The sequence below is a fragment of the Misgurnus anguillicaudatus genome, chromosome 3, assembly GCF_027580225.2.
Source record: "Misgurnus anguillicaudatus chromosome 3, ASM2758022v2, whole genome shotgun sequence".
NCBI classification, from domain to species: domain Eukaryota; kingdom Metazoa; phylum Chordata; class Actinopteri; order Cypriniformes; family Cobitidae; genus Misgurnus; species Misgurnus anguillicaudatus.
In genome coordinates, this window is record NC_073339.2 from 33706235 (window position 1) to 33726752 (window position 20518).

The 20518-nt window shown below is 38.9% G+C and overlaps 1 protein-coding gene across 1 annotated transcript in view; it reads right to left on the reverse strand.

The window, feature by feature from the left end:
• The window catches only part of ecpas (Ecm29 proteasome adaptor and scaffold), a 36951-nt gene that overhangs the window by 15652 nt on the left and 781 nt on the right, over positions 1-20518 (reverse strand). The window contains exons 2-32 of the mRNA XM_073865037.1: positions 20330-20460; positions 19008-19124; positions 18777-18895; positions 17511-17657; positions 17156-17333; positions 16786-16925; positions 16626-16704; positions 16402-16521; positions 14805-14890; positions 13290-13365; positions 13143-13192; positions 12969-13035; positions 12756-12878; positions 12507-12610; positions 12305-12428; positions 12142-12222; positions 11839-12058; positions 9954-10045; positions 9710-9844; positions 9329-9470; positions 9065-9237; positions 8800-8901; positions 6185-6311; positions 5425-5567; positions 4500-4554; positions 4296-4410; positions 3281-3349; positions 3073-3190; positions 2799-2966; positions 2280-2359; positions 2091-2196 (exon numbers count right to left, since the gene is read on the reverse strand). Of these exons, the coding sequence (XP_073721138.1) occupies positions 2091-2196; positions 2280-2359; positions 2799-2966; positions 3073-3190; positions 3281-3349; positions 4296-4410; positions 4500-4554; positions 5425-5567; positions 6185-6311; positions 8800-8901; positions 9065-9237; positions 9329-9470; positions 9710-9844; positions 9954-10045; positions 11839-12058; positions 12142-12222; positions 12305-12428; positions 12507-12610; positions 12756-12878; positions 12969-13035; positions 13143-13192; positions 13290-13365; positions 14805-14890; positions 16402-16521; positions 16626-16704; positions 16786-16925; positions 17156-17333; positions 17511-17657; positions 18777-18895; positions 19008-19124; positions 20330-20460 (3587 nt within the window). The remainder of the gene's footprint in view (positions 1-2090; positions 2197-2279; positions 2360-2798; positions 2967-3072; positions 3191-3280; positions 3350-4295; positions 4411-4499; positions 4555-5424; positions 5568-6184; positions 6312-8799; positions 8902-9064; positions 9238-9328; positions 9471-9709; positions 9845-9953; positions 10046-11838; positions 12059-12141; positions 12223-12304; positions 12429-12506; positions 12611-12755; positions 12879-12968; positions 13036-13142; positions 13193-13289; positions 13366-14804; positions 14891-16401; positions 16522-16625; positions 16705-16785; positions 16926-17155; positions 17334-17510; positions 17658-18776; positions 18896-19007; positions 19125-20329; positions 20461-20518) is intronic.

Sequence of the window (20518 nt, forward strand, 5' to 3'; positions counted from 1 at the left end):
AGTCGTCTGCTTTAAGCCAGGTTTCTGTTAAACAGAGTGCATCTAAGTTTTGGTCATTAATTATTTCATTAACAATAGGTTCTTTATTGGCAAGCGATCTAATGTTAAGAAGGCCGAATTTTAACATTCGAGGTTCATCTTGTAATGTATTGTTTTCTAATTTTATGTTGGTCAAATTTGTACGTGATGTGGCAAGCGGTGCTCTGTATTTGCTTGTTCGGGGAACAGATACAGTTGAAATGTGTTGATATTCTGGTAAGATCGACTCGAAGTTCTGGGATATATGTGATCTAGACATATCATGCCAGCTAACAGACGGACAGTTAAGCTGATCCGTCTGTTTCCTGACCTGGGCCCTGGATAGTCATACTATATCAGAATTAAGAATATTAATCAGATTTCTGGTGAGTATAGCACTTCCTTCTGATGTCGGATGAAGGCCATCTCGGGTTAGGAGAAATGGTCTACCCCAGAAATGCTTCCAATTGTCTATAAACCCTACATTATGCTGAGGGCACCACTTTGACATCCAGCCATTGAGAGACACTAATCTACTATGTGTTTCATCTCCCCGGTAGGCGGGGAGGGGACCAGAGCATATTACATTGTCTGACATTGTTTTTGCAATTTCACACATCTCCTTAATATTATCTTTGGTGATTTCCGACTGTCGGAGTCTGGTGTCATTTGTTCCGGCGTGAATAACAATCTTAGAAAACTTCCGTTTAGCATTAGCCAGCACTTTAAGTTTGGATCTAATGTCAGACGTTCTGGCTCCCGGTATACAGTCGACTAGGGTGTTTGGTGCCTCAATGTTAGTGTTCCTGAGTATAGAATCTCCAATGACCAGGGCACTTTTAACAGGTGTTTCAGCTAGTGTATTCCTTAGGGGATCGAATCTGTTAGAAAGTACCGTAACGTTATGGGTCTTAGATGGACGCCGTATATGACTATGCCGCCTGACAGTCACCCAGTTAGACCGCCGACTTGACTCTGATGTCGGAACCGAGCCATGTGTATTATGATAAACACTATGCGCGCTCGATACAGTATTTATAGTGTTTACATTAGCATCTGATGTCGGAACACTATGTGCGCTCGATACATTGTTTGTAATGTTTACATTAGCATCTGATGTCGGAACCGAGCCATTAGTCTTTTCGCTCGATACAGTATTTACAACAGTAACATTAGCGGTTTTGTTATCCTCAACTAGCGTTCGGATGCGCGATTCTAGTTCAGCAACCTTCTCAGTTAATCTTAATACTTCAATACACTTAGTGCATGTAAACCCATCTATGCTAACGGCAGAAGCTAAACTATACATGTAGCAAGTAGTACATGTTACAATAACAAGCGGAGTCTTACCGCTTTCATGCTGGGCGATGGCGTCTTTGTTTACCCGAACGCGCTCCGCGGAGCTGCATCGCGTTGGTGGTTTGGTTGTGGTACGCCTCAGTCGCCTGCGAACGTCTGGGTCCAGGGTGATGTTGGGCATGCTGAATCTGCGAAGGCCGGGCAGCGGCTCCTCCACAGCTTCCCGATCGCTTTCATGTTGGGCAATGGCGTCTCCGTTCACTCGCTTACGGTCCGTAAAGCTGCATCGCGTGGAGTACTCGTTTGTCGCATTCCTCGGTCGCTTGTGGACGTCCGGAGACATGGTGAAGTGGGCGCTGTAGCTCGCGTTGGATCTGCTCAAACCGATCAACTCCTTCGTAGCTTCCCGCTCAGGCGAGGACAGGTCAGAAAAGCATATATCAGATGAATCCGCCATTAGATCGGAAAATGCTAGCTTCAGTCGGCAGCGTTTGTTGAAGCTAGCGGGCTATATGCTAACACTGTGGGTGTTTATTAGTGATAAATAGTTTCACGTGGTAGTACTGCTCAATAATCCTCACGGTAAAGTATTCCTAGGTAAAACTTAATATATAAATAGGAATAAGATAGTAAAAAAAAGGCTTTTAGATGAAGAACTCGACGGAGCTCCGATGCACGATCTGTTCAGCGTGAAAACCGGAAGTCACGTCAGAGAGCAAAGCGTCACTGCACTGTAGCTGCACTCAGTTCCTTGTTCCTTGTGTGTTTCTTACCTTTATGTCATCCAGAACCCGGAAAAGAATCTCCCAGATTTCTGATAGGCGGTCGATGATTTCATCCGCCTGCCTTCCACGGATCAGATCATTCAAGGCCAAGCAACTAAAAAATATATAGATATACGTATATATGAAAGGCTCTAAATTTAAATGACCCCATGATGACCTCCCATCTAGACATGTTACCTTGACTCACGCACCCTCCACATGTTACTGGTGAGGTTGGATATGACATCCTGAAGAATTTCCTTAAAATACTTCTCCACCTATGAAATAACAAAATATTCAGATCCATAGACTTAAAAATATTCCTTTTATATGTCATGCAACTGAATTCATTTTAAAGGGATAGTTCAATCCAAAATGAAAATGTTATCATAAACCACTTACCCCCTTGTCATTCCAAACCCTTAAGTCTGTATGTACTTCAAAATACATTTTTGGATATTTTTGATGAAAACTGGGAGGCTTGACATTGCCAAAAAAAACATGTTCCATCAGTGGTTCATGAACACGCCAACGAGGAAAAATTTTTTTGTTTTCTTTGCCCACAAAAGTGTTTTTGTCACTTCATAATATTCTGATTGAACCACTAATGGCGCATGGACTGTTTTGGCAATGTTTTCATTCTTTTTGGGGGGTAAGGAATGAATGATAAAATTTTCATTTTGGAGTCAACTATCCCTTTAAGTAATAAGCACTTACAATGGTTTTATCTGTAACAAGAGCATCCCAGATGCTTGTCATGGCCTGTCTGATGGCCAGGTTGGGGTCAAACTGGTACCTATAAAGGCGGGGAACCAGCTGAGATAGGAAAGGAGCCAGCTGCTCACCTGCCTTCGCTGCAATGATGTTAAAGCCAAATGCTGCCCCCTACATTCCAGAAAGAGTCAATCATTTTAATGTATTTTTTGTATTAGGGTTATGAAAACAAACTTCACTTACAGTAAGCAGTCACATTTTAAATAGCATAACTTACCTTTCTGGAATTCCACATGGCATGATGATTGGCGAGATTCATGAACTTATAAACGAGATCCGGTTGGTTTAGATCACTTGCCAGCGAACAAAGTTCCTTATAGGTGGAGAGCCCTTGCCTAACATGGTAAAAGATAAAACCAACGTAGGCTTAATTCCAAAAATGCTTTTATAAACCATCAAAAAATAGGTAATGTAAAATAACATACCCATCAGGCGCTTTACCAAGGGCTTCCCCCTGGAATACTTCAGTATCCTCGGAGACGTTATGTTTGGCTCTGAAAACACAAACAGTGCTCAGTGTCTGGAGCGAGGGGCAACCTTCTGACCTCCCCCATGTTAAAATGCCCAACTTTACAGCAGAAAATTTTTACAGCCTGATACAAAAAGTGTTTTTGGTCCATAAAGCTAATTTTGCTGTGAGGGTGGTGAATTTTTTTGTAACTCATCCGTTTAAAGTACTACCGTATTTTCCACACTATAAGGCGCACTTAAAAGCCTTTAATTTTATAAAAAAAAATGACAGTGCGCCTTATAATCCAGAGCGCCTTATAAATGGATAAAGGCAAACTCCAGGTCAATGTCAAAATGTTCCGAGCCGCTTTCACGGCCGGCTCGCACGAGTATCAGACTGTTTCATTTACAACGTGTTTACTGAACTAGGGAAAAGTTCCCTTTCACGTTTGGGAGAAGAGTGAGCAAGGCTGGGAGATATTGTTAATATGCACATTAACGTTTGAACAACGTCACCATGGTGAACTGAGTTTTCAGAAGGCTTAATAAAGTTTGACTTTATCTGACATTCCCTTTAGCACAGCTCCATCAAGTGGATGCATAACGCAAACCCAGTCGTACGTTTGACTGCAGTATCTTCTATTATGCGCCTTATAACCCGGTGCGCCCTATATATTAAAAAAATTCTAAAATAGGCCATTCATTGAAGGTACGCCTTATAATCCGGTGCGCCTTATAGTGGGGAAAATAATGTAGCAATTGAAAGCGACGACCGTGTTTTTGTTTGGCATTGACTGTAAATCCAACTTTGAGAATAACCCGAGCCAAAAACTGATGGGAACACTTCTGGTGGAAAAAGCGAATCAATAAAAACCTCATATTTCTGTCTATGAGTTATCAAAACCCAAATGCAAAATAAACAACAGGATGAACACAAACACAAAACATGGATTCAAAGAGGCAGCAAATAATAAATTGATTTACATGTACCTTTTACCAGTCATGAGAGTTTCCACAAGAGTTGAAACCAGTTCCTGTTGATCTTGCTCACCTCCCAGCTCATAAACCAGCCCGAGTCCTTTAGACGCCACATCCTGGCTGAGTTCTACCAACACACACACACACAAAACATCATTAAGACTTTTATCTGACCTTTGAGAGTGACATCATAAAAAAAAACACTATGTGACTCACCATCAGGATCAGACAAGACGGAGATAAAGGCCGCCTGTATCTCTTTCAGATGGGACTACGACAGATGAAGAGAAGAAAGACTTTTTAGTTGAGGTGAATGTTTCTTAAAAGGGGGGTTTAATGGTATTTCATGTATCTGACTTATTGTTTAAGGGTTGGTTTCCTCATGCTTAACAAACGCAAAGTGTCAAAAAAAAAGATGGACATGTTACAGAGTATTTCTGTGCCGAATGCACTTCGCCAGGGTTCGTACAAATTTCGGGAACTATTTTCGAATACGGGTCCAGCTGACGTTTCAGGGGTAAGCCATACATATCACTTTTGGACGTCCACACGTCAATCAACAGGAGAGCGAGAACTGAGGACGCTAAGTTACAGGCATCACTTCACGAGACAGCTTTGTTTCATATCAAGACACGAAAGAAGAAGTGTGTTTTTGGATGTAAGGAGAAAAAAGCCAGCATAATGGAAACAATGGATATAGTTTGTTTATCCGTGGTAGCAGCGGAGTTTTGTGTGTGTGTGTTTGTTTTGCGCTGGATTTCTTTGAAAAGTCCCAACCGGGTAATGAGTTGCATGCAGTAAGTAATACTTCTGTGTTATGCTGGAAATAGGCACGTAAGTTCATATTATATAAATGACGCAAACATGTTGTGAATCATAAGTTATCCAGTCAGTGTTGTATAAAGTGTTGCATGACTCGTGACTCGCTCCTCCTGCAGCTAGTAACTCCTCTTTACATTATCGGAAGGAATCAGAAAGGTGATCTGCCTTTTATAAACCTGATAAAACTCTTTGGAGATATGAAGGATGTAATACTACTCTGTAGGTACTCCAGCTTAACATCAGATACGCAGAAACAGCTTGTGTTATGGGAGCTTTAATGTGTGTGAGATAAAAAGAGAGTAAGCGATTGCTTGCTTACCTGTATTTCTTTGTGATGGCTGAGTTTTTTGACTAGAGAAAGCAGCCATATGCAGGCCGCCTGCCGAACGTGAGGGTTTGGACTGTTTATGTATTTAGACAAGACAGAGTTCAACAACCAGGGCACCACATCATTATTCTTCACATCTGAGAATGAGAGACAGGAAGAAACAAAAATGCATTTAAACGGCAAGTACAAATGCTTATCAAAATCTGAGGATTTGAAAACAGGCATTCAATGCAGTTTACAAATCAAACTAAAAGGGAAGTGGACTAAATGGAAATGGAAAGAGGACAGAGACCATATGTCCAAAGTGGAGCGCATGTATAAGGAAAGTGGGTGCTATTAAAAGCGGGGTGCATGATCTCTGAAAGCCAATGCTGACATTTGAAATCACAGAAACAAACATGCCTCTACCCCAATAGAATCTGAACCTTCATTTGAACGACCCGCCCCACACATACGCAACCCAGGCAACAATGTTGGTTAGTAGACACGGCCCTTACTGCTGATTGGCTATAAGTGTGTTTTGGTAGTCAGCCCGACTCCCTTCTCCAAAGTGTTTTTTTTTAAATCAGGGACCCCGCTTTTAAAGACCACTGAATGGATGCTTCCTCATTTCTTTGCATCTCCTCAAAGTCCACCATCATCGACAAATCAATTATCTAAATGCACTGTGAGCAAGTGAAGGCCAAAGAGATTTAAAAAGAAGGAAAAATAAAGGCAAAAGTGTCACAAAGTTCTCCGTCACAAATACACTCATTGTCAGGAGGGCAGTACTGATCTTCTGTGCACGTCCACGCATCACGGGCAGCTCCAGAGCAGCTTCCAAGAGCAGCATTAGTTAAAGCCTCTCCCACTGTAAACTGCAGCTCCACCTGCTTGGCCTGGAGGTAATGAAAGTAAACAAATACATGAACAACAGAAAATCTTAAATGACAGTATTTGTCCATGCGCTGGCAAAAACAAATTATATTCATTGCTTTTTTGATCTATAAGCATAAGGGCTGCAGGTAAGGCTAGTAGTAGTGGTGCTTGGTCAAAATATCTGGTTAGATGAGATTTTACTGTTAAATGTTTGTTTCTAGTTAGTATAAAGTAGTGAGACAAATCAGATGTGTGTAGAAATATCAGACACTTTACAGAAATAATATTTAATTAAGAGGTATAAAGGAAACATGCCACTGTTTTAAAGCATAGATATATACACTAGATGTCGCCTTGGGGTTCTAAGCATGCGTCAAAACCGCCGCCATCTTGGAACAGGGGTCTTATCATAGGAAGTAGCTAGGAAATGCGGCGATCTCCGCCTGTCCTTCGAATTCATGGACGATGCCGGACTTTTGTGCTGCGTATGGATGTTAGGCCTACTAGCACTATGCATTATAGTTAGAAAAAGTAGATTTTTATAATATCAAAACTTTATTTTTTACTGGACTCAATGCTAAATACAACAGACTGTTGAAACGAACCAAAACAAAACCTAGAAAATCGCATTCATGACAATTTATGGTGATTTTATTTCCGATACACCATTGCTTACAATGACGCTGATGCAGGGCTCCCCTGTTTCAAGATGGCAGCTCTATTTGATGTACAAAACAAAACTCTCTCTATAGAACAGTTTGTCTGTTTAGGCCTACTGTAGAAATATGGCGGTGGAAAATAGCAACTTCTACGTAAGGGGACCCACGGTGTATGTAGATAAAAACGTCTCATTGTAAAAGGAAAACACCACCGTTTTTCAATATTTTACTATGTTCTTACCTCAACTTAGATGAATTAATACATACCTATCCTTTTCAATGTGTGCACTTTTAATCTTTGAAAAACGCCTTATGAATGTGTTAGCATTAAAGGAATAGTCCATTTTCTTAAAAGAAAAATCCAGATAATTTACTCACCACCATGTCCGTCCAAAATGTTGATATCTTTCTTTGTTCAGTCGAGAAGAAATTATGTTCTTTGAGGAAAACATTGCAAGATTTTTCTCATTTTAATGGACTTTAATAGACACCAACAATTAACACTTAACTCAACACGTAAGTTTTTTCAACAGTGTTTCAAAGGACCACAAACAATCCCAAACGAGGCACAAGTGTCTTATCTAGCAAAACGATTGTCATTTTTTACAAGAAAAATAACAAATATACACTTTTAAAGCACAACTTCTATAGATCCGGTCGTGATGCGCCAGGTGACCCCACGCAATACGTCATGACGTCAAGAGGTCACAGAAGACGAACGTGAAACTCCGCCCCAGTGTTTACAAGTGTGTTGAAAGAGGACCGTTCCTACGTTGTTGTATGTCAACTGATACTAATTTATGTATTTGTGTCAGTTTATTGTTTACAATGGTCCGCAAATTTGCGTTTTATATATGTAACACGTGACCTCCCTACGTCACTACGCATTTACGTTAGGTCGCTCTGGACCGGACATAGACGAAAAGTTGTGGTTTAAAAGAGCATATTTTTATTTTTCTTGTCAAAAATGACAATCGTTTCGCTAGATAAGACCCTTATGCCTCGTTTGGGATTGTTTTTAGTCCTTATAAACTCAGTTGAAAAAAACTGTTACGTGTTGAGTTAAGTGTTAATTGTTGGTGTCTATTAAAGTCCATTAAAATGAGAAAAATCCTGAAATGTTTTCCTCAAAAAACATAATTTCTTCTCGACTGAACAAAGAAAGACATCAACATTTTGGATGACATGGTGGTGAGTAAATTATCTGGATTTTTCTTTTAAGAAAATTGAATATTCCTTTAAGCCTAGCCCCACTGATTTCTTAGGATCCAAACAGGGATGAATTTAGAAGCCACCAAACACTTCCATGTTTTCCCTATTTAAAGACTGTTACATGAGTAGTTACACGAGTAAATTGGTGGCACAAAATAAAACTTATGTTTGGAGCCATAGGAATGAATGGGGCTAGACTAAATGCTAACACATTCAAGAAACGCTGTACAAAGTTTAAAAGTGCACCCATTGAAAAAAAAAGATAGATATGTATTAATTAATCTAAGTTGAGGTAAAAACATAGTAAAATATTGAAAAACGGTGGTGTTTTCCTTTAAGGTATTAAAAATAATTCCGTTGATTTTGTAAGGTCTTTATACACCTCAGATAATATGGTTATGTATATTTTATTGTATTTCTGTCAAGATATCCTCCCTGGAAGTTACACAATGCACATTTAATATAAACAGTTCATATTTACGTTATTAACCTTTATGTATTTGTGCGTATTAGCTGCTAATAAATATTGATGCTGTGGTCTTATTTGCATCAGCATGTATAAATAACTATAACCACAGATCATCACAACAGGCCTTCCATTTAGTGATGTCATGCAGTAACAATGTAATAACATCACCTCTACTGAATCCAAAAGGCCCTGCAGGATTTTCTTCTGGTGTGGGAATTCTCCATCTCCCACCGGCAGGAACCCAAGAGTCTGGATGGCACGTTCTTTCATCTGACAACACAAGCCATAGCTGATCAGTAACATAAAACCCACTTCAACAACAACAACAAAAATTACATTTGCATTTTGCATCTTACATTATGAAAATGTTATGAACTATGCAAAAGCTTGTGTTAAAAAAAATATATGATCATACTGCATTTTTCTGTTTTACCTTGCCAGTCTCTTTTCCTGAAGGGATTCGGGCGAGCAAATTATCCACAAGACTGAGTTTGCTGAAACCGTCACCATCTGCTGGTATCAACAGCACGCTGTTTCGCCCGATCTCGCCCAACGCTGTCACCGACGCGACAGTCAACAGTGGAGACTCGCTATTCAAAAGTGAACCTGAAGGACAACAATTATTTTGATAATTGGTCGCAACTCGCAATGTTTTTATTTCTGGGAAATGTATTTCTTTTTAAGAAAAGGCACCTACCAATGGTTTTGGTTGCTATGGAAATCAGTTCCTCATTTTCTTTGGGAGTGACTTCATTAGGTGTTAGGCTTCGCCTCTTATTTGTGTATCTGCCCACCATGTAACCCAGAGCCAAGATGGCACCATGCTGAGTCTCAGGACTATGAATTTTAAAGAAAACAGTAGACCAAATGATGATTATGATAAAAATGTACTATTACTATTTTCTCATCAAACTGAATGTGTTAAAGCGTTAGCATTTTAAGAATTATTCTGTATTTTTCCATATTTAAAAAACAATAAATGCACAATAAATGCTTTTCATCACCTGGAAAATCTCGTGTTCATAATACAATAAATGGATTAAAACCTTTTTTTTTTCAATAAAAGATTGCAACGTACATGATTGTCTTTAGATGTCTTGACCAGGTTTTGTACAGCACTACTAAGTTCATTTCCAGACATAGACGAAACAACCACAGCGTACAGCTGAGCTGCCAACTCACGCATGTCCTCTTTGTTGGTGTTCATGAGACCCTGTTAAACAAACATGATTCGTTCATATAATAAATACATTTATACAGTCATATAAAACAGAGGTCTGCGATACAAAATGACTCCATTCCAGGAGATATCCGTGAATTACCTTTATCCAGTCGATTTTGTTGACAAACTTGGGTGCTAGTCTCTCCGGGCACACAGAGACCACTTCTAATAGACAGTACATCACTGGAATACCTGCATTGTAGAAACAAAGAAACATTACAGAAACATTTTATCCTAAGTCACATATAAGAGTACACTAGCACATTTAAGCTTAGAGGAAAACACCACTATTTTTCAATTTTTTACCATGTTCTTACCTCAACTTAGATGCATTAATACATACCTCCCTTTTTTTAATGCGTGCACTAATCTTTATACAGCGCGTCCTGAATGTGTTAGCATTTAGCCTAGCCCCATTCATTCCTTAGGAGCCAAACAGGGATGAATTTAAAGGCCACAAACACTTCCATGTTTTCTCCATTTAAAGTTACATAAGTAGTTACACAAGTAAGTTTGGTGTCACAAAATAAAACTTCCATTAATATTATTGCGCCCAAGGTCGAAGTGCTGCAAACTAAATGCTATTTCGCCATACAATATAGTTCTCATTTTTTATCCGATTAAAAAATCGGCTCTTTTTATTTTGCGCCACCATACGTACCCGTGTAACCACTCATGTAACAGTCTTGAAATAGGGAAAACATGGAAGTGTTTGGTGGCTTCTAAATTTATTCCTGTTTGGATCCTAAGGAATGAATGGGGCTAGGCTAAATGCTAACACATTCACAACGCAATGTACAAAGATTAAGTGTACGCATTGAAAAAAGATGGGTATGTATTAATTCGTCTAAACTGAGGTAAGAACATATTAAAATATTGAAAAATGGTGGTGTTTTCCTTTAATTAATTTTTAAAGTATGCAACCTGTATAGAGACAGAGCGCAGCGCGTCACAACCTGAAAACCACGCCCACCGGGGGGGAAAGCAATCCAACAGTCTCCATTGACTTTGTATTGCAAAAGGCCGCCTCCTTGTCATTTCTGGCTTATAACAAAAAACTGAATAATGCCTAAAAGCTGCTTTGGGACAATATGTACAGCTAACAAGCCAAATAACACAGAAATAAGTTTTTATAAGCTGTCGAGCCGTAAAACCCAGTCTTTAAGGAGAATAAAGTGGATCGCCGATTACGTTTCCCCCTATTGGACGCAGTTTTACTAATAGGAGTACTATAAAAAGTTGCCTGTTTACATTTCTGTGTCTAAACGCTCGTTTTTTGAAGTCGACAGCTTATAAAAAATTATTTATTTATTTTTTTGGCGTGTTAGATGTACACCTTGTCACACAGCAGCTTTTAGGTATTATTCTGTTTTTAAGTTTAATCTGTAAATAAGTTTTTATAAGCTGTCGACCCCAAAAAACGAGCGTTTAAAGACACAAAAATGGACACAGGCAACCCCCCATACCACCTCCATCAGCAGAACTGCGTCCACTAGGGGGAAACGCAGTCAGCGATCCACTTTATTCTCCTTAAAGACTGGGTTTTACGGCTCGACAGCCCACAAAAACCCATTTCTGGGCTCCTTGGCCCGCCAGCTGTACACACCGTCACACAGCAGCCTCCAGGCATTATTCAGCCCCTTGCTACAAGCCAGAAATGACAAGGAGGCGGCCTCTCGCAACACAAAGTCAATGGAGACGGCCGGACCGATCTCCCCCCCGGTGGGCGTGGCCCCCAAATCTGCATAACGGCGCTCTGTCTCTATTTGAAAGTAGGGGTGGGCAGTGCAACATGAATAATTTAGTCAATTTAGTCATTTATGACAATTAATTTATAATTGTTTTATTCAGAACTGCAGTTTTCAGTGCGATGCCATATTCTTTAATCCATTATAAGAATTTGCAGTGGTCCAGGAGAAACTTTCCTGTCGTTTCTCATTGTCATACAGCCCATACAAGAAACCATAAAGTCAAATCTCCCTCACCTCCTACAGCTGAGAGCAGCTGTTGCAGTAAGTCCATGTATATGTGAACTGGATTGGCCTCTCCTCCTTTAGGGGCAGAGGAAGGAGAAACTTCATTGGACAGCAACGACTGAACATAGCGTCCAATAACAGGAGCATCATCTTGCATGTCAATCAAGCTCTGAGAAGTTGGCGTGGCTCCAGCGCTATTAGCCAGACACATTCTTAGATACAGAACAATCTAGGGAAGCAAATAGAGATGAACACAATTTAGTATATATAGCACAGACATATTTTTTGGGAAATCTTAAGCCAAATAAGTACCTCTCCAAATGTGCCAGGATTAAAAGGTAGCGTGGAAGTACCAACTATGTATTTGGCAGGAGTCTTTAATCTCTGTGTAGCCTAACACACAAAACCAAAGTTGGTCACTATTTACATAAACGGTAACAAATATTCCAAGTAATGACAAATCTAAAAACCATACCTTTTCCTGAATGTAGCCGACCATCTCTGGAAATGACGGCATGGGCCTTGATCCTTCTTTCTCTGAACTCTTAGATGGGCGAGACCTTAGGGCACGCTGGGCTTCTCCAGCCACCTCCTCCCGACTACAAACACAGCCCGTGTGATGTACCATACTTACAAAACTTAAATGAAACTTCAAAGAGCAGCATATGTATACTTACGGATCTCCTGCAGCCAGCAATAAGAGATATCTAGACGCTACATGATCTGGAGCAAACACTGTACTGGCAAACTTCATCGCTACCTGCCGCACCTGTACCTCCGGCTAAAACAAATCCATATGCAGTATATAATGTTACATCCTGTAAATAACAATTATAGACAACCCTGGCAAAATAACTCATTATTTTGCCTTACCAAATCATCAACCAAGTAAAAAAAAATTGTAATAAGAGATTTAATAAACTAACCTTTGAGATATATGCAGCTACAAGTGCTTCCATCAGGTTTAGCAGAGCTCCCTGAAGGTTAACATATGCTCCCACCATCATAGACAAGGCCTCCTGTATGGCCAGGCGCACATCAGCCTCCTCCTATTTTCATTGAGATGTTAGGTTAGAATTTAACAACCATTATGTAGCAATAACTACAGAATTACTGTATAAGATGATTATCAAACAAACCTTGCACATGGACTCAAAAAACTGCTGCACCAATGCAATGTCTTTTGTGAAAAGCTGAGGCATCCGACTACAACGAAGAGGACAAAGGGGAAATTCACACATGCATAATCGTTTTAATCAAATTATTTTTGTACTCTCAAAGTTCGAATAGCTTTAATTTTAAAGTTGTATTACCTTGAAAGTTTTCCAACAGCTGAATATGCCATGCATAGTAGTTTAGGATCCTTCAACAAAAATAAAAATAGAATAAAGGTTATTTTTACTGGACACTTGTAATTTATGTTTGATCGATGAAGTGAATTGTTCACCATGTGTTCCTACCTCTTTATATTCATTGATAAGTTTGGTTAGCCCGTTCAGTAACATTAAACCCAACGGTTTGTTAGTATCAGGGCACCTGCAAATAAAAAGACAAATGATGTTGATAAACACGTTAAATGTGCACCAGTAACTCCCAACCCAAAGACCACAATCCAATTACTGAGGCAAATGAATCGCACTTGTGACAATTTCATATTACAATACACGTTAAATATTAAATATTTAAACAGTTCAAATGTAAAAACCAATAAATGCCACTTTGTTGACCAAATTAGATCATTGAAACCAAATGCTCTCTCGACACTTACGTCAAACATTAAGTTTGGGTCTGATAAAAAATGCCATGTCAGATGCACTTAGGGGCGGATCACACAGAATGCGTTTATGGCAATGGCAGGCTTTATGTGCACCGTTTATCCACGCCGAACGCCTTGCGTTTTGGCCGGTACCTGTGCCACACGGTTTTCTAGGAGTGCTCGGAGCGGAAAAGTGACCAAAAAAGGAAGTGGGGCACACACTGCGTTTCCATATACCACTGTAATCTATTAAAATGTGTGATAAAATGTAAGCAATAAGGAACAAGAGGGTGTGCTGTATTGTGAAATAAGCCACAGCTAAAGGGAGTTGTTAAGCATGACAAAAAGCAAAGTGCACTAACATTAATACCAAATTGCTATTATAAAACGGTAACCACACAGTACAAATGAAGAGTTTTGTTGCAAAACGAGATAAATCCATTTTTTAACATTTTTGTCAAAACATGTTTATTATTATGTTATCATGTTATTCTTTTGTTTTATGGTGCTACTTAGCTGTATTTTTTAAGTTATGAAGGTTTAAATCAAAACAAACCTGCAGTTGAATTGAAATTAATTGGAACGCACAACCAAAAAACGAGACTTCTGAACAATTAAAAAAACGATGGTTATCTCGTTTTGCAACAAAACTCTTCAAATACTAAAGCAAAAAATATGTATCAACAAAAATATTATGAAGTAAAATCACTACCGTATTTTCCAGACTATAAGCCGCACCCGACTATAAGCCGCATCATTAAAAAATGCGTCATTAAGATGAAATAACACATATAAGTCACAGTAGACTATACGTCGCGTTTATTTCGAAAATTATTTCACAAAATCCAAGCGGAAGAACAGACAATTAAATACATAATTTAAAACATAAATACAGAGGCAGCATATGGCGGACTCTCGTGGGTGTAGACGGTAATGGTTTCTCTTGCCTCATAAATGTCAAAATTAATTCATAATGACTTACAAGGCGCACCTGGCTTTAAGACACACCACCAGCCAAGTCATAAAAAATAGCGTCTTATAGTCCGAAAAATACGGTAAAAGCCTTCCATCCACTGGAAAAATAGTCCCTGACTGACTGTTATGATGATATATAATAATGACTAATCAATCAGAATCAATGACTGGAACTAACTGTTTTTTAAAGTACATATGAATTATGAATTTTGAGTGACTTTGAGAGAAGATCATTCACACTTACACCATACATATATGATGCACAAACTGCAGAGTTAGGGACAGGAGTTTGTTGTTGGTGTTTGCTCCAAAAAGCCCATCATAGACAACCTGAACACAAATATATTATAATAGTTATCATGACATCTTCTCAACACAAAATTAATTACATAATTATCACATCATCCTCTGAACAAGTTGTTTCCCATGTGAATAAAACATGTCTGTACCGAGGTTAGTGACTGAGAAAACACAAATGTGACCCGTGCTGTCCAAATGAGTCGTAAAGCGCACGGTCTAATTTTAAGCTACAGGAAAAAGGAAAGTACTAATGCTGATTTTCGTCAAAATTAAGGTTATTATACAAATAAGTACACCGAGCCCTCGTCTAGCGAACCCAATGCTCCAAATATTCATTAAACATCTAAAATGTTCTTTATTTGTAAATTTTTTGAGAGGTGTACCATCCTAAATGCTTAACCTAATACAAACGCGTGTCCATCCACAGACATTTTGGTTTTAAAACATGCAAGAAACAGAAATAAAGTGCAGAACTTGCTTTATGTTAAAGGAGTTATTAACTCTTTTCCCGCCAGCGTTTTAAAAAAAAGTTGCCAGCCAGTGAAAGCATTTTTCATGATTTTCACAAAAGTTTAATGCCTTCTTTAAATATATAAACATACAATATAACAAATGAAAGAACAGATCGGTTATTTTTCCAAAAAATTTTTTTTATCCGATCCTACCTTCATTAGTTCTCTTTTAATCACCTCTTAAATATGGGTAAGTTTCTTTAAAGACACCAAATTTTGAGCAAAAAGCTGAGATAATTCTATTTTTGTGAAGGACTTTTGATAGAGATTAGATTCAGAGCGATCCTCAAAACTTACATGGACATACATCTGTCTTTTGAGTTGCGGAAGAGCGTCACGTGGTGGATAATAGCAGTATTACGGATTGCCGGAAATACTCGTCATTGGAAGCGTTTTCTCTTAATTGATGAAGATAAGCCATGAAAGCGACCTTCCTCGCACTGACTGACAGATTCGAACCGTGCACCCACACCCACAAGCGTGTGACCCAGATATATACACATATACACAGAAATACAGCTTTAAAAATATCTGTTGTGTAACATAATATTACATCATTGCATTACAGTAGATCTAAAAGCTGTCTGTCTCAATGTCAATCAAACAATAAAAGAAAGAAAAAGTTTAACATGATTGTTTTTTTTAATTTGTGTTTGCAAAATCTATTAGTTTTACAAGTGATTTTAATGTATGGAATCCGGATGCAGTGATTTTTTCCCCCGAACCTTTAAAAATCTTTAACTCGATTTTTCTCAAAATTGACTTTGCTGACTGTAACCAAACACGTGTAGCTCCGTCATTTTTTGTCAGATTCCAACAAATCATACATTGTTTTGAGGGTTTTATCAATAGAGAATCACATATTTTTGAAAATGTGTTAACTCCGACTCATTTTGCCAGCACAAGTGACAAATTATTTCACCTCTTATGCCATCTTTCCGGATAAGAAAAATGTTGGTGGTTAAATTATATCCACATCTATAGAATAAAGTCAAATATTGTGTTTATGCCGGCTTTTCTTTCTCTGACCTGTATATTAGCAGGAAAGCATTCTGCAGCCAGTCTGGAGCGGAGCAGATGAGGCAAAATCTTCATCTTGACCCTTGTGCTGACCGGCTCATGCTTCAGTTCCTGCTTTACTGTGGTCCCCTGTGTACAAAAGCATCATATTTAACACACCTCTGCATATTAAGGTTATATCATTAATGTTGGCCAACAATGATATTAGACAGATTACGTGTATACATGCTTACTTTAGTTTTAAGTGGAATATCACCCAGGTAAATCTTATACATTCTGTTGATAATGAGTGGATTGTTCCAATCAATGATGCTGTGGTAGAAAACAGAAAGCAAGAGATGAGTTTCAATAGCAAGAGGTCATTAAACAATCTGACATTGCAGACCCACTCACCTCTGCTTGCTTTTCAATTCTAGATCGGCTGCTGTGGCGACACTATGCCTGGTGTCACTCGAGGCCACCACTAAGTGAATGACCGTCTCAACCTCAGGAACCTGTTCTGCCTCTATAAACTTCACAATTCCTAACTTGCACTAAAAACAAAACGGGTACAACGATTACCTTGCAGTAAAAGCAATGCAATGAAAACCACCCCAAATCTGCTAAAGCCAGGCAACCAAAAGACACAACCTTGGCATTTGCTTAAATCCACTATGCAGATTAGTAGTACAGAAAAACACACAGAATTGAGGCAACTAGTTTATCCACTACAGAAGTGATCATAGCTTTGATGTTTCCCAGTAAGTGTTCATAGGAACTTTACCTGCTCTAGTTGTTCTGGGCTCCACTGAGCTTCTCCAATGACTCTTTTTACTGCATAAACACTCATTCCTGGAGGCGGCTGAGGGAGACCAGGTGCCGGAGCAGCTCCTGCCCCAGATCCAGAACCCCCCTGTGGGGATGCAGGTGTCGGGCGACTGGGAGGCTCATTTAACACAAACCTAATGTAAAAGAGACAATGACAGATGAGATGCAGGAAAACAGTACCATCAACCGCTACTGAGAAAGTAAGAATAAAATCTGTGTTAATTTGCCTTTAACTTAACCAATGTTGTAATGTTTCCATAAACATCCCCATAGCTAATAAAACCTATCATCAGCCTATCTATATTACATACCCATAAGGCATCAGAAGAACATCAAGCATGAACTCTAGAAGCAGTTGTACAGTTTTGGGTCTCTCCGTCAGGACAAACGGTGAAGCTTTAGTCGGCTCTGAAGGATATTTCATGTGATACAGAGTAGGGATCAACAAGTGCATCAGACTAGAAAAAGAAAAGAGAAAGATTTCATCAATGATACTGTTTAATACTGATACTCCACCATATTAAAAAATGGTGAGTATGGCCCCCTCCTTGCAAGATCTGAACCTACATGCTCTCAGTTTTCAGCGTTTATGCCATACCACCCTCAAAAAAACAAAAAAAAAAAAGGTGATATAAAGAGCACAAAATAATATCACTTAAAACTTATGAATTCTGACTTATTAACACGGTTAAAGAGTTAACTCGTGCTAAACATGGGCAAGTTTCAAATAACCATTTGGACGTATGACAGGGTATTTCTCTGCCGAACGCACTTTGTCAGGGTTCGTATAAGTTTCGGAACGTTTTTCGACTACTGATTCTGTTGCGTAACCAGTGCTGGAAGTACAGTGGAAGTCCTTATATGGGCACTTTACTCGAAATAGCGCATGCACACACCAACCAGGAGCTGGCATGAAATCAACATCACCAAAAAGTGTGTTTTTGTTTGTGAGGGAAATTTAAGCTTAATCAGCTTTCCAATGAACACAGCATTATGGGAACAATGGATGCAGTTTGTATTACCGGGCTAGTAGCGATAACAATTCGTTGAAATGGGTCAATCCCAACCGGGTCATGTCACATGTCATGTGCATATAATGTAAATGATAAAACTTGCAAAAACTGCGGGCAAACTTGCAAAAACTGCGGGCAAACTTGCAAAAACTGCGGGAACTTTGATGTTTATTTCACTTCATAACGTTCCCATGGCAACAGGGGAGATGGCTGCGCTTGTGTAAAGTAGATGCAACATTTTTCAACTTTCTGCTAAGATATATGTGATTTTTGCTACAAAAATGTATGAAATCATGCAATTTTTATTCCTCACAGAAATCTGCAATTTATGCTGCAAAAGTGTGGCGTATTTGATAAAATGCGGCCCAAGCACAAATATGCAGACTTTGGCTCACATTTTTCTGGAGGGACTGAAAGACTCGTCTGAGATATAAAGCATGCAATTCTACTCTACAGGTACTTTATAGGTATTTTAAGACCTTTAATTATTTACATCAAGCATTACATGTTAATTTAACAATGACATTAATATACATTTTAAACAGTAACAGAACTGATACTAACCTATCCTGTTGAGGCTGAGGTTTACCCTCCATTGCTGTGAGTAAAGTAGGCGCAAGCTCACACTGTTTGGACACCTCCAGTCTGGGATAGCCCATCTTTATGTAGATGATAGTGAAGTTCTGCACAAACACAGTTAGCCATTACAATCAATAATTCTCAACTCATATACAACGATATGTAATGTAAAACCTTGGCCAGTCTGAAGGTTAATGTGAATGTGTGCGCTCTTACCGTAACAAAAGATGCAGCAGCAGGATCCTGATACTGAACCAACAGTGTCTCCACAGGAAGCTGGATCCTAGGTCGACTCTTTATTCTTTTATTCAGGTGCACCAACAATTCCATAACCTGTAAACAGCAACACCACAATCCAGACTCGGAAATCAAGGGGATAAGGGATGCAAAACGATTCATTGTAAATAATCGTTTGCAAAATAAAAGTTTTTTGTTTACATCATATATGTGTGTGTACTGTGTATAATATTTATGCAAATATAAATACACACAGATGCATGTAGAATGTATTTAATAAATACTTACATGTGTATATACAATTTATTTTATATATATTCATAAATATTTAATATATAAATAGATTAATTTTCTTAAAATTATACATGTTTGTGTGACTATTAATATATACATAATTAGTATACACAGTACACACACATATATTCTGCAAACGGTTAGACGCGATTAGGGCTGGGTATCGATTCACACGCTATCGATTCACACGCTATCGAATCGATTTCAATTCACACGCTATCGAATCGATTTCGATTCACGCGCTATCGGGTCGGTTCGATTTCGATTCACGCGCTATCGGGTCGGTTCGATTTCGATTCACGCGCTATCGGGTCGGTTCGATTTCGATTCACGCGCTATCGGATCGGTTCGATTTCGATTCACACGCTATTGGATCGGTTCGATTCGCACGCTATCGAATCGGTTCGATTTTGATTCACACGCTACCGAAATCGGTTTGATTTCGATTCACACGCTATTGGATCGGTTCGAATTCAATTCACACATCGCGCAAGGCAAAAAAGGGGGTGACATCTAGTGAAGAAGACTAGTAATTAGATTAACGTTAATCTTACGTTCAATGTTTGCAGAAATAAATATAAAAGAAAAAAAATCGATTCGGCTCTTTGATTATCGATTTTGAATCGACCACGTGAAAACACACCCGATTAATCGAAAAATCTATTTCTTTTTTGCCCAGCCCTAGACGCGATAAATCATTTTGCAGCCCTAAAGGGGATCATTACAGACCTTGAATCAGTACAGAATAATACTTCACAATACTACAGCTGGAAAGTATTTGTAACCATGTAAAGAGCGTTTTGTGAAAATATAACCTCGATTATTTTAATATTGACTGAGTAAGATCATGTCAAAGATTGAAATCAATGTAAAATCTATGGCTGATTATGAGAATTTAGCTTGGATTTCACAGGCAGGGTCACATTTATGAAAGGATGCAAAAAGGCATAAATGTATCACTTTCCTCATATGGTACACGTAGGATATCTTGTATCTCACACACGTACCTTTTTGCGAACCCCCTCCTGCACGCTGGACAGTTTGAGAAGCACGGGGGGAAGGAATTTGGATATAATATCCTGCAACTGCTCATCTGTTTCTGCATGACCAAGCCGCAAGAACACACGCTCCAACTGATTGATGGGGAAAGATAAATGGTTAAATATAGAGTAAATGACAGTGTCAATGAAAAAGCT